We start from the raw sequence: 14120 nt of genomic DNA on the forward strand, positions 1-14120 counted from the left end.
CTGAACATCCATCCATCCATTTTCTGAGCCGCTTCTCCTCACTAGGGTCGCGGGCGTGCTGGAGCCTATCCCAGCTGTCATCGGGCAGGAGGCAGGGTACACCCTGAACTGGTTGCCAGCCAATCGCAGGGCACATCGAAACAAACAACCATTCGCACTCACAGTCATGCCTACGGGCAATTTAGAGTCTCCAATTAATGCATGTTTTTGGGATGTGGGAGGAAACCGGAGTGCCCGGAGAAAACCCACGCAGGCACGGGGAGAACATGCAAACTCCACACAGGCGGGGACGGGGATTGAACCCCGCACCTCAGAACTGTGAGGCTGACGCTCTAACCAGTCGGCCACCGTGCCGCCCGCTACTGAACAATGCAAACTAAAACCAGCAGACATTCCAACAGCTTCTTCCGTCTTGCCATCAACTTCTTAAACAGCTAACTTATTCTATTGCAACATGCTGCCAATGTTTTGTCTTGAGTTTGTTGTCACATTTCTGTCGGGCCAATTATACATACTCGTGCACTCACTGTAGTAGTCTCGCCACGCTGCACTATTTGCATATCTGTTGTTGACCAATACTGGCCACTCATGCCAGAGTAGCATCTGCTCCATTTGCGCACTGACTGAGTAGCATCTGCACCACTTGCACGCTGACTGAGTAGTATCTGCAACATTTGCACAATTGACATTGTCCCAGATTATCCCACTAGTAGTCACTTTAAACTGCGAACATTCCCTGAAGTCTCGGCGCCCTTTGCACAATCGTCATTGCACCGGACTATTGCTATATTAGTCATTCAAACTGCTCTAATTGCTAGAGGGCTCTTCATCTTTTTGCACAATTGTCAAAAAATAAATATATAAAATTGTACCGGGATTACCAGATTACTAGCAACCTTTTATTGCTCAGTGACTGTTTTTCTCAATGTCTTTAGGTCTCAAAAGTGTTCTCTGTCAATTGACTGTCTGTTGTCGTACTAGAGCAGTTCCAACTACCGGAGACAAATTCCTTGTGTGTTTTTTTTTGGACATACTTGGAAAAATAAAGATGATTCTGATTCTGATTTAAGGCTGTACCCTCCCTCGCACCCAAAATCCATCCATCCATCCATCCATCCATTTTCTGAGCCGCTTCTCCTCACTAGGGTCGCGGGCGTGCTGGAGCCTATCCCAGCTGTCATCGGGCAGGAGGCGGGGTACACCCTGAACTGGTTGCCAGCCAATCGCAGGGCACATAGAAACTAACAACCATTCGCACTCACAGTCATGCCTACGGGCAATTTAGAGTCTCCAATTAATGCATGTTTTTGGGATGTGGGAGGAAACCGGAGTGCCCGGAGAAAACCCACGCAGGCACGGGGAGAACATGCAAACTCCACACAGGCGGGGACGGGGATTGAACCCCGCACCTCAGAACTGTGAGGCTGACGCTCTAACCAGTCGCCCACCGTGCCGCCGCACCCAAAGTCATCTGTGAAAATCATCTGGGATTAGCTCCAACTCACCCGTGAGTCGAATGGACGAGTGGTACAGAAAATACATGTGTACATCTCAACATGAGCCAAGGTATATTGCGTGTCACGCAGTACCTCAAATTTAAATGCCAAAATCAGCAGACTTCTCCCAGGCAGTAGGTGGCAGTAATTTGCATTACAACAAAGAAGACATCTTGCTGTCTCTATTAAATGTGTTCACTTTGTTTAAAAAGCAGGGTTGCTGATGGTGTAGTGGTACTGACTAAAATACCAACATTACATATGTTCTTTTTTAATAACGTTGCTATATCGCAAGCATTTTTTGTTACCAATGCCCCTTTTGAATAGTAGCTGACCAATTTTTACTCGCTTCTGATTTCAAAACTATTTATCCATCAATTTGTTGTGTATTCAGTGTGTAATAATATGAGACGATAATACATTTATATGCGTTCACAGTCATAACGGCCGTCTGAGCGAAACCATAACTACGTTGTGGCCAGTGACAAAAATGAGTTTGACACCCCTGCAGTTTATGGACAAGGCAAAAGTAGCTGATAGTTATTCTTTGAAATAATATTTTTAAAGTGATGGGAGACCCTCCGAATGTTCTGAAATCTTTTTTGATAGTCCTATTGTGCTACAGTGGTGGTATATGTGGATGTAGCTCACCTAGCCATATAGGTGATGGCATGTTGTTGCTCTTAAAGAGGAAGGAAATGCAAAAATAATTTTGCTAAGAATATGTTGGATGTGCCCCCACTAGTCCAAATACGATATAGTGATTAATACTGCACTCATCGAATAAGAATTACACAGATAAATTTATCAAGTTTTACCGATCCGGGGGGCAGCCATGTTTGGCAATATCGCCCTCTGCTGTCCATTGAAATTTACTTCACAAGTGCCCTCATGCTTCCATTGCGAATGTCATGTGACCAAACCCGTAAATCAGGATATCAGGCTCCCCGTCTATGCTGCGTTAACAAGCAGAACTCCAGGTTGATTACACGATGGTTTGAACCCAAACTTGCTAGAATATTGTTCAAAGACAAACCATCACAGCAAACTAGCCATCCATCCATCTTCAATACTGCTAGTCATCACTGGGGTTGCTCGTGAGTGAGCTAGAGCCTATCCCAGCTGACTTTGGTGGGGTACACCCTGGACTGGTCGCCATCCATCCATCCATTTTCTGAGCCGCTTCTCCTCACTAGGGTCACGGGCGTGCTGGAGCCTATCCCAGCTATCACCGAGACACCCTTAACTGGTTGCCAGCCAATCGCAGGGCGCATACAAACAAACAACCATTCGCACTCACATGCACACCTACGGGCAATTTAGAGTTGTCAATCAACTTACCATGCATGTTTTTGGGATGTGGGAGGAAACCGGAGTGCCCAGAGAAAACCCACGCAGGCACGGGGAGAACATGCAAACATGCCGGGGATTGAACCTCAGAACTGTGAGGCAGACGCTCTAACCAGTCGACCACCGTGCCGCGACTGGTTGCAAATCACATAGACAAATCATCATTCATATTTCCATTTAAGATTAAGGGTTTTCTACCATACTTCCCGCCACTCTGTCCATAATATACATCAAAAACATTGAGATGATGCCTGGTGATATAGGCTACCTTGTGGTCATCTAAAACCATGCATTTCTAGTTTATCATTATCATTTGAGTGGTACTACTAGAATTGAACAAATGCACAAAACAATAGTTACAAATGAGCTTGTTCCATCGTTAAAGTGGTCAAGGTGGTGTTCAAATGACCACAGTGAGCAGGTGACCCTCAGTCGCGGGTAAGAAACACTAAAATTGGATTCTTGGTTTAGTGTTTACGTGCGACATATTATTCAAAAGGTTAAAGTAAAGACAGCTGCAGAATCTCCACTAGAATCACGCTCAGATCACGCGTGATGCGCATCTCCTTTCCAAAAGCTGAGCGAGCTCAAGTGGAGGAAATGGCACAAAAACCACTGGCTCGCACATTCACACACATTCTCCAAAACGCAATCATCATCACATGCCTCACCTATTAACGGTTTCGGTGTCGTATTGCCCATTATGTCCACAAATCCCGCGCACTGGCTGTCAAATTAATCCAAATTATTATTGCTGTGCTCGTCTGCACATCCATGTGTACAGTCGCTCTTGCTCTCTCTCTCTCTCTCTCTCTCTCTCTCTCTCTCTCTCTCTCTCTCTCTCTCTCTCTCTCTTTCTCTCTCTCCAATGGTGATGAGAATCTACGTTGATCTCGATCAAAACCGCCACTGTGTGCGTGAGCCCGAGCGCGGACGTGAGGCAGACAGACACCTCCGACCAGCGCGCAAAAGGCCCCTCCTCTCTTTAGAGGAACGTCTCCTGCACAGTCAGCACCAATTTAAAGACGCAGCAAGCAGGAATAGTCCCGAGGGAAAGAAAAAAAAGGGGGGGGGGGGGAAAGAAAGTAAGAAAGAAAGAATAAAAAGCAACACTCAAAGCTTTAGACTCGCTCAAAGGTGGTGATAATGCTAAGATGATGCTTTCCTGGAGAGGGGCGGTGTTCAAAATGGGGCAGCCTGGCCATACTGTTGAAGGGTTACCTTAGTGCAGTAGTTCTCAAACTTGTTACACATTAGTAAATTTGCTCTTCAAGTATCACCAAAATGACCAAAACAGTAGCGTAGTAGGCCCGAGTGTTCATCTAAAACAAGGCCGAGGTTTTATTCCCAAAAAGTCTATTTATTATATTGTCAGTTACTGTAACATTATTCACAGTTTCAAGGTCAATACTGAACTTAAAAATAGGGAAATAAAAAACTGTATTTAAGTAATAAGTTAATGAAAATATATTGCTCATACAAGTTCAATCAATATTGTACTTAAATAAATGTTTGAAAACAAACAGTTGTAAAAGAGTAAATGTATGTGTATTTTACTTAAAAGTTAAATACAACTGAACTGTATGTAACAAATGTACTATAATGGATTAAAAACAAAGTTTAAGCCAGTGTAAGATTATGCACAGCTTGAAAATTTTGAAATAAAATAAAGATTAAAGATGTTGAAAGAGGCACCTGTGCGTTGCCCACCTGTTCCACTAATTCTCTCCTTTAATTTTTACTTGGTCACCGTTTATTTTATTTTTTTGTCATTTACTGTTTGTTGTGCGTCCTGCAAACCCAGTTTGGGCTGTTTTTAATCATTTTTGGCCATAACATTTTTGGCGGCATACATCGACACTTGTTGTGTGCGGCTTCACAAGCAGCCTATTTACAAGTCTGTTACTTTCTTTTCTTTTTATTTTACACTTTCCACCCTTTTTGCGTCGTGCTGGGACGTTTGCACTATTGCAGTCTTTTGGCTGTGGTACAGTATTTTATTGAGCGAAAAATATTGCCGCTTATTGGACTTTCGCTATTTGTCTACAATACTACAATCGCGAGGCGCTTCGCAACACCCATTCGGGGAAGAATGCATCCCAAAAGAGATAAAGAGGGAAGAGAGCCAGCTCTTGAAGTAAAGTGACGCAAGATAAAGAACTAAATGGGACAGGGGAATTGAATCATTGCTTCTGTATGTGTGTTACTTGCCAAAAGATGAACTATCGGCTGTTACTAAACCGCAGTTGTTTGTTTACATTCAAACTCAGCTTGTAGCAAACATGACTGATTGTGACATTACAAAATTACTAGTCTTTGGAGACTTCAATCTTGTTCCTCTTGCTCATCTACTAACAGCTTCTTCACACAACATGTACAACAAGAGGGAATAAAACTGGACCTCCTATATGGTAAATGCCTACGAAAAGGGAGCTCTTGTCTATTTTAGTGATAAACTATTTAATTGAGTTATTTATTATTGTATTATTATTATTACTTTTTTTTTTTGTCTTATATTTTTCACGTACATCACTTTGTTACAGCTGCGGTTGTTGTTAAAGAGCTCCAGAAACAGAGTTGAGATTTCATTACAGGAAGTGCTTCTTTCATGTACAACTAGATGAAACCCGCATGCCACACTTTGAGAATCACTGCCTTAGAGCCCTAAATCACTGGCCTTGAGTAAGTTGAGTCTTTGCTGGTTGGGAAGATGTCTCCTGGAGTCTCTTGGAGACTCCAGGAGACATCTGAAAGGAGTCGTGCTGAAATCGAACATCTTCTTCCAATTTTTTTGCAAATCGAACATGTTCAATGTCAGCGAAGACTTACTCCTTTTCCTTTTTCTTTTGGAGACTTTTTAAAGTCTCCAAAAGGTCTTGGAGACATCTCGGAGAAACTAATTCTGTCTGTGACAGGAGAGACATCTCCGCGAGGTCTCTGGGTTATCTCCCAGACCTGTGACCAAGAAGGCTGAGGAGACATCGTGGAGACATATCCGCTACTTCGCGGCTACGTCTCCGTGACAGAGCTTGACCCACTTTTGTTGCAAAGTCGTGATCCACTTTTGGCTGTAGGCTACATCAAACTTATTTGAAAGAATAATATATACATGTGGGGTCAGTGGCTATTTTTTTAACAAAACATTTTCTTTATTTTTCCTAACTTCTAAAGCGTGAGACAGCGACAATTCCTGTACCTAATATGTTCAATGTGGGAACTTGGTACACCTCTGTGCTGTAGCGTCCATCCATCCATTTTCTGTAGCGCTTATCCTCACAAAGGTCGCGCTCATCCCAGCTATCTTCAGACGAGAGGCGGGGTACACCCTGAACTGGTCGCCAACCAATCGCAGGGTACGTATAAACAAACAGCCATTCGCACTCACTTTCACACCTACGGCAATTTAGAGTCTTCAATCAAGCTACCACGCATGTTTTGCGGATATGGGAGGAAACTGGAGTGCTTGGAGAAAACCCACAAAGGCACGGGGAGAACATGCATACTTCACACACAGGCGAGGCCGGGATTTGAACCCCGGTCCTCAGAACTGTGAGGCAGATGTGCTAACCAGTCGGTCACCGTGCTGTAGCAAAAAAAGTGCTGTAGCAAAAAAGTCAAAATAAGAATACATGTAATTTCTTCACTGTCACCTGTTGAGAATCACTGCACTAGACCACGTGACTGAGAGCCCACGTGACAAAGAGACCACATGACTTAGCTGGACTATACAGTATCAAGACACCTTTGTCCTTATGTCGCGAAGAAGTCATGGAGACATAGCAGGGCTACTTCGTCGCTCTGGTGAGAGTGAAAGCAAAATTTTGGTTTCCCGAGTTGCCAAGGTCAGTTCGTTTTTTTCGGAGGATTTGCTAAATTAATATTGAATTGTTAGAGCGTCTGCCTCACAGTTCTGAGGACTGGGGTTCAATCCCCGGCCCTGCCTGTGTGGAGTTTGCATGTTCTCCCCGTGTCTGCGTGGGTTTTCTCCAGGCACTCCGGTTTCCTCCCACATCCCAAAAACATGCATGGTAGGTTAATTGAGGACTCTAAATTGCCCGTAGGTGTGAATGTGAGTGCGAATGGTTGTTTGTTTGTAAGTGCCCTGCGATTGGCTGGCAACCAGTTCAGGGTGTACCCCGCCTCTCGTCTGAAGATAGCTGGGGTGAGCTCCAGCACTCCCGCGACCCTAGTGAGGAGAAGTGCCTCTGAAAATGGATGGATGGATGGATGGATGATATTGAATTGAGGGGCATTGCAATGCATTGATGAATCGATATTTTTACCCACCCCAATGGATTTGTACAAATACAGTCATCTCAAATAAAGGCCTGGTACTCTCTGCAGTTGCGTAACGAACCACGCCACTGTAAGGGGAACAAAGTATGCCATGAAGAGGCATCTCTTCATTACCTACACTGTTCAGGGTCATGGGGTAGCAGGTTCTATCATGAGTCGATCACAGGATAATATTGAATGGAGCATTGTCCGGTAATTGAGCCCAGGCCAGATGCAGTGTATGAAAGGCTGCCACTGTGCTACAAATAACTTTTGAACATACTCATAATGTTAGCAAATAGGCATTTGGTGCTGTCTGATCTCCACTGAGTCCTTCTGATACGTCGAAGTTGTATGGGATTCTGTCAAACTGCCCTGAATCCAGGAATTCCCAACAAATGGGATGCTTTAAGTTATGGAGATCCGACAGCAGTGATCACGTTCATATGTCGTGCCAAATGAAAGACGGCACACTTCTGTTAAAAGTCTGGGCGATCATTTGAGGAAATTCCCGTTTTCCCCCTCCCATGGCCTTGAGTGCTGGACTTTTCTCAAGCTGTTTCTTGTCTTCTGGACCACAGTACTCTCAGAAGACTGACTCAGCCCATCAGTGAAAGGAGGGTCTGGACATTTAATTTCCCCTACAACAAGTATAATCTTGTAGAGTTCATTGTCAAAATCTGCAAATCTTTTGATCTTATTGGGGAAAATGTTGTTTTCCATTACACATATGCAGTATATTTATACTTGCACAATGAAGGAAAAGCCCTGTCAGTTTCAGCTGACGCCAACATGGTCACAGTGGTCTTATTCTCCTCGAGGACAAACATGACCTGTAAGAAATGCCATTTGGGTAAAGGCAACTTGAATCTAAATATATCTCAAAAACAAAAGCATTTGTTTCTACCTCGTCAGCGCTGTTTGTTTTAGCAGGATATGGTGGCTCCTTATATGAACCTTTGCTTGAATGGTGTTTGGGTCGAAGCGGAGCAGAACTGGAATCTCCCAGCCCCCACGCCCTGGTCACAGCATCAGATGGAAAAAGGAGCTGTTAAGGAGTCGAGCTGCTGCTCCTCTGCATCGGGAGGAGCCATATGAGGTGGCTCAGAATAAGGATTCCCCCTGGATGCCTCCTGGTGAGATGTCCAGGCACGTCCCACCGGGAGGAGGCCCAGGGAAAGACCCAGGACACGCTGGGGATATTACGTCTCTTGGGTGGCCTGAGAATGCCTTAGGATCCCCAAGGAAGAGCTGGACAAAGCGACTGGGAGAGGGAAGTCTGGGCTTCCTTGTGAAGCTGCTGCACCCCGCGACCGGACAAGCGGAAAAAAATGAATGGATACATGGATGGATGGATGATGTCAAGCGAGCACATCACTATAATATAGTTGGGAACTGAACACAACCCATTCACTAGGTTGATTCATTTTACGGCAGTCATACAAGTCGGATTCCAACCAACAATTTTGTGGTAAAATATGGCTGTAAAGTTGTCACAAAGTCCATCTTAACCATATGCATCATGGTGTGGTAATCAACACTCTGAGTCTCCTCTGCAGAGCATGGGCGGCGCTCTGTTCCTCTCTCTCCCTCCCTCTTCAGCACTGATCACCTCCTCGCCTGCGCACCTGGTTACCATTAATACTCATCACAGCTTGCACTTAAGCCTGGCAGGGGTTCCAGCGCCAGAGTGTTCCTGCACCGCTGTGGTACAGCGGCTGACTCTTCGCTTAAAAAGTTATTGAACTTCCAATGCTCGTATTTACCCTCGTGTCTTCTCCTCCTTTTCTAGTGCCTTCCAGTGTCTCCTGCAACACCGCCCGCTTCCACCACACTGCCAAAGTCACTTACCTGCTCACTCATCAGCCTCCTGCGCTCTCCTGCTCCCACGGGCCACCCTCACACCTCTGGATTCTGGACAACACACAGCTTACAATAGATTCTGGACAACACACAGCTTACCCCTTCCCAATAAACCCCTTCCGTCTCAGTCTGCTTTTGGGTCCAATCTAACACTTTTGGTTTCAAATCATAAGACACTAATTATCAAAGTTAAGGTAGCATATTTTGTTTTTTTTTACATTTCATAGTTGTTAACTTTTTTTGATACTTGAATGGCTGTTAACAAATGTTATTTTAAAACTACCTGTATAGTTTTGACAAAGGTGACCGTTTCACCCTGAAATGGATTATTATTATTATTTTTCATGGAAATATAGAATGAGTAAGAGTTCCATAAACTTTGGTAAAATGTGTATATGATTCTAAAAATAATTTTTTTCACAGCAGTCTTTTTTTTGTAACAAAGATAGGGGATGTGGTGGAATAGATAAATGGGTGGCATGATCCCCGCACCCAACTGAAAGTGAATCTGGAAGTTAGCTGCATTCTTATGGAAGTATTTAATGATTTACTGGGGTGTTCGGAACCTCCGAGTTTTCATTAGATGTGTCTAAAAGCGTGTTGTTACTAACTTAACATGACCCCCACTACTGAAATACAGTGAGAGCAATCAGGCATTAAAAAAGAAAAGAGGAACAATCCTTCATTAGTCCCACAGGAAATTCAACAAGGTTCCATCTGAACATCCTGTGTGTTATAGAGCTTTGTTAGAAAAAAAATCTCCACTTAGAGAAGAGTGATTTTCTGGTTCTGGAATACAGAACTGCAGCAAGGCTTTTCTTCAATGTTGTTTTAGGCCTCTGTGTCAGTGGGAGATGTGCTAAAAATGGCCCATCAATGCATTTAAACCAGATGCATGGACGGTGCTCTTCCTCCATCTGTTCTATTGTCTCAGTGGTCTGCAAGCTGAGGAGCGGATGCACCACTGATGGAGAAGCAGGAAATACTCTCAGTCTAGCTTGAACAACACAGCCACCTTCTTCTTCTAACATTGTGCACAGTGGCTGCAGATGCAAGTACAAAATCTAAATTCATCCATAGACGATCATGACATTTTTTTCTGTGTACACAGAAAGCTGTAGATAATTATAAGCAATGAAATACCATCTCAAATAAAGTAAATGACAACTTAATATAATGTGTTTAAAATGAGGATCACAAGCTTAACTAAACTTGATTCCACCTGTTATTTGTTTAACTGTATAAATTAAATGTATAAATAATACAAACTAATACAGTACATATATTTTTCGAAATAATCATATACAATAATAAGACATGAATATATGCTGGTAAATATTTAAAAAATGTCATTATAATTTGAGAAAATTTTTAAAATATTATTGATAAAACTATCTATAAAGTTATTAAAATACTCTCAATTTTGTTTGGTCTATTCAGGAAATCAAGAAGACATTTCGCAATCAGAATAACATTGCTTCCCAACAGGTCAACATTTTTTTTTTGCACTCCAAAGTGCTTACACAGTGGCATGCTTAATGCAGCGGAAATTACACGAATCTGCTGTTGTCACTAATCGCAGTACTGAGTGGTTTCTAGTCTCCTGGCAAAAGAACCGGAAAATCCTGCACATGTCAAGCTTTGTCTTAAACATGACTCCCCATAATGGGCAACACACAACCCAGAAAAAACTCTTCTGGTGAAACATTAACATTTATAAGGTTACGCGATGCATTTTTTATCACCATTTCAAAACAGATAAAAATACTCTGCCCTGTAAAGACAGGAGGAAAATGAAGCCACATTAAGTGAGGTGGACGCATGCTTTATGCTGACGTTATACCAAAAGCATCATTCATGTTTTGTGGTCCCAACATTAAAAAAGATGGATGCTTGAGGTTTATCTGCAGCATTTCAATTTTAGCACCGTAATAAAATATCTTAAGCCATATACTGTATGTTGGGAACACGATGAATACTTGACGTATGAAACAACATAGTTAAGAAGCTCCCAAATAGGCATGTTAACATCATTAGAATTTATGACACGAAGGGAACGACTTCGCAAGCTATTCGAAGCTTGACAGAATTTTACCCCCCGGCTCTGAAATGCTAACTTCCAAATGGCTTCACTTTAAGTTTCTTGAGGGGAAACCAATCCAAAATCTCATTAAGGAAACTTGAGTAGTTTGGGGAAATTGCTGAGGAGAGCAATTCAAAACCTTTCAACTTCCAGTTGTATCTATAGCCCCTTTTCCAGCAAAAAAACAAAGAACAAAACACAGGAAAAATTAGTTTCAGGTACATTAGTTCTTAGGACAAAATGTTTCTGTGGCCCATTGTTGTTTTGCATTCCCAGAGCAGCCCAAGTTTCTAGAACATTGACTACTACTATACTGCTACTAAAATGTAGGTGGTGTATAAAAAAAAGTTCAAAGTTATCCAAAACCATCCATCCATCCATTCATTTTCTGAGCCGCTTCTCCTCACTAGCGTCGCGGGCGTGCTGGAGCCTATCCCAGCTGTCATCGGGCAGGAGGCGGGGTACACCCTGAACTGGTTGCCAGCCAATCGCAGGGCACATACAAACAAACAACCATTCGCACTCACAGTCACACCTACGGGCAATTTAGAGTCTCCAATTTATGCATGTTTTTGGGATGTGGGAGGAAACCGGAGTGCCCGGAGAAAACCCACGCAGGCACGGGGAGAACATGCAAACTCCACACAGTCGGGGCCGGGGATTGAACCCGAGACCTCAGAACTGTGAGGCTGACGCTCTAACCAGTCGTCCACCGTGCCGCCTATCCAAAACCAATTACATCATTAAAACAACAATGCAAATATAAGTTTTGATTTATAATAAATTACACCAATTTTCACGAGCTAGGTCACGAGCTAACAGGCTTCCAGGGCTCCTCTCAGCCGACGGACGGGCGGCGAGCTCGTCCGCAGCGTCACCTCCTCACTAAGGCATTTCAATAACAACACAGAGCTGTTCTGTAAATTTTGGCATCCAGGGCATGTTTGGCCTTTTCTTGTGGTAGGCATAGCTAGCGAGCTAACTGCATGCTATTGTTTGTAGAAATGGGTGAAGTAATTCTAACTAAGTAACTTGTAATTGCGCATGGCCAAGCCAAAGTGTGTCACTGAACACCGTTTTAGTCATGCCCCAAAAAAATTGGAAAACTGAAATGGTAGAAAAACAGTTATCTGTACAGTTCAATGCTACATAGATCTTTACAGGGTCTTTAAGCCGCATTAGGCAGGAATGCTGGGATAGATCAGACACTCATTTTGCTGATTTTGTTCATTGTGAAGTATGAGCATAAACAAATGAAAGGGGACAGTTGTAAGTTCAGATAAACACGTAGTCGGTCTAAAGCTCCATCTGCCAAAATTCCTTCTGTTGGACTCCAAAACTTCAGTCTGCACCAACAACAGCGCCTGAATCTTATAGTCTGTCCACATCTGTGGTAGCTTTTTGTCTCAGTCTCATAGCATAATGCAAAAAAATTCACATCAAAACATTAGTGAGAACAAGAACAGCTGTAGACTTTTCGAAAAGTGGCGACTGAAAAATAAATGCTGCAGTCATCCAATCGGAATTATCCGCATCACTAAAAACAAATGTTCAGGGGCCTCTAGAAAGTGCTGCTCCCCCAGCAGGGCTTTTTCTTGTACCTGAATGTTTTATGTTTTGTTTTTTTTAACTTTCTAAAGTGTTCCTGGGATGTGAATACACAAAGGTCTTAACTCCAGGGAAAAGTCACTGGGGTGAAAAAAAGCTTCACGCTTTGGTTTCTCCTCTTTTATGTCAAAAATGTTCTTTTATACTGGGTGATTTTAGCTCTTTTGAATATTTCTGTTTTTAGTTAAAGGTGACGCAAATGTTATTGTTTTAATAATTTATAGGCCTCCAAGATGCAATAGAAAATTTATGGAGGACTTTATGGAGTCAGTTTTTTTTGTACTGACTACAACTATTTTGTCATAACGGGAGACTTTAACATTCATGTTGACAATAAGATGGAAACAAAATCTAAATAACTCTTTGCTATACAAGACACATTTGACCTCTCTCAACATATTAAGAGTACAACCCACACTCAAGGTCACATCTTAGACCTGGTCATCTCTAAGGATGTTGAAATTCTAATTGACATTAAGGATATGGCTATTTCTGACCATTTTTGTGTATTCTTTGAATTCCAGATTCTTCCAAAAGTTCAGACAACCTCTTTGTCTATTAAAAAAAGGTACATAAATGAGAGTACCTCCACTAGGTTTATGGAGACCATAGCTGTGCCACAAACTGTGAATGCTGAGACAGTTGATGAACTATTTCCTGTGCTACAACTACTTTATGTGCACAAACTACTATAATAAACTATTTCGTGCGCACAAAGTACTACTACGCTCTTTCGAAGTTGAAAGTCGAGGCAGAGTTGCAGTTCCAACAAACACACAAAGAGTAGTCTACTACTCGCTGTAACAAAGTAGCAAACATAGACCCAGTCAAGTAACTGCCTAAATGTAGAATAATAAGATACTGACTAGAACATGATAAGAAAATAAACTTACCCTGAAGCCATCGCATGTGTTTTGTAGTTTCGGGTGCGTCGTTTGTAACAAGTCCGTAAAAGTGCGATCGATTAGGCTACCCTCCAGTCCAGTACGGAGCCATGGCTTCTTCGTGCGCACGCTGTAACTATTTTGTGCGCACCAAGTAGTAGTTTGTGCATACAAATTAGTAGTTTGTGTGCACAAATTAGTGGCTTGTGCGCACGAATTAGTATTTTTTTTTTTTACGTCATGTCTGGGGCTCCGTAAAAAAGAAACATGTTCTGACATTTAGTTTTACGTAGTTTGTATTTTTGTTGTTGTTTTGAATGAAAAGGTCGTTTTGTTTAGAATATTCACGTATTATTACATGTAGCCTGGCCAACCTCAATAAATGAACTCTTTAGAAAGAAAAAATATTTGTGGCCCTTTAAGATTTGTATTTGAGAACCCCTGATCTACACGGTTCACAAAACAATAATGCAAACAGCAGTATTTGTTGAAAGTGACAAAGTAACTATGGCTGACCTTGACCAGAGGGAGCTTTGCACCCCAATGAGCGCTTGGTGTCGT

General features: G+C 42.6%; 1 protein-coding gene across 2 annotated transcripts in view; it reads right to left on the reverse strand.

The window, feature by feature from the left end:
- Window positions 1-14120, reverse strand: part of neurl1b (neuralized E3 ubiquitin protein ligase 1B) — a 51816-nt gene that overhangs the window by 22980 nt on the left and 14716 nt on the right. The window contains exon 1 of one of the 2 annotated variants that reach the window (XM_061788224.1): window positions 3518-3812. The exons of the other annotated variant lie outside the window; for it this stretch is intronic. Coding sequence (XP_061644208.1) covers window positions 3518-3548 — 31 coding nt within the window. The 5' untranslated portion in view covers window positions 3549-3812. Of the gene's footprint in view, window positions 1-3517; window positions 3813-14120 lie in introns of those variants that run through there. 2 annotated transcript variants of the gene reach the window in all.

This window comes from Phyllopteryx taeniolatus, chromosome 10 (genome assembly GCF_024500385.1).
Source record: "Phyllopteryx taeniolatus isolate TA_2022b chromosome 10, UOR_Ptae_1.2, whole genome shotgun sequence".
In the NCBI taxonomy this organism is placed as follows: Eukaryota; Metazoa; Chordata; class Actinopteri; order Syngnathiformes; family Syngnathidae; genus Phyllopteryx; species Phyllopteryx taeniolatus.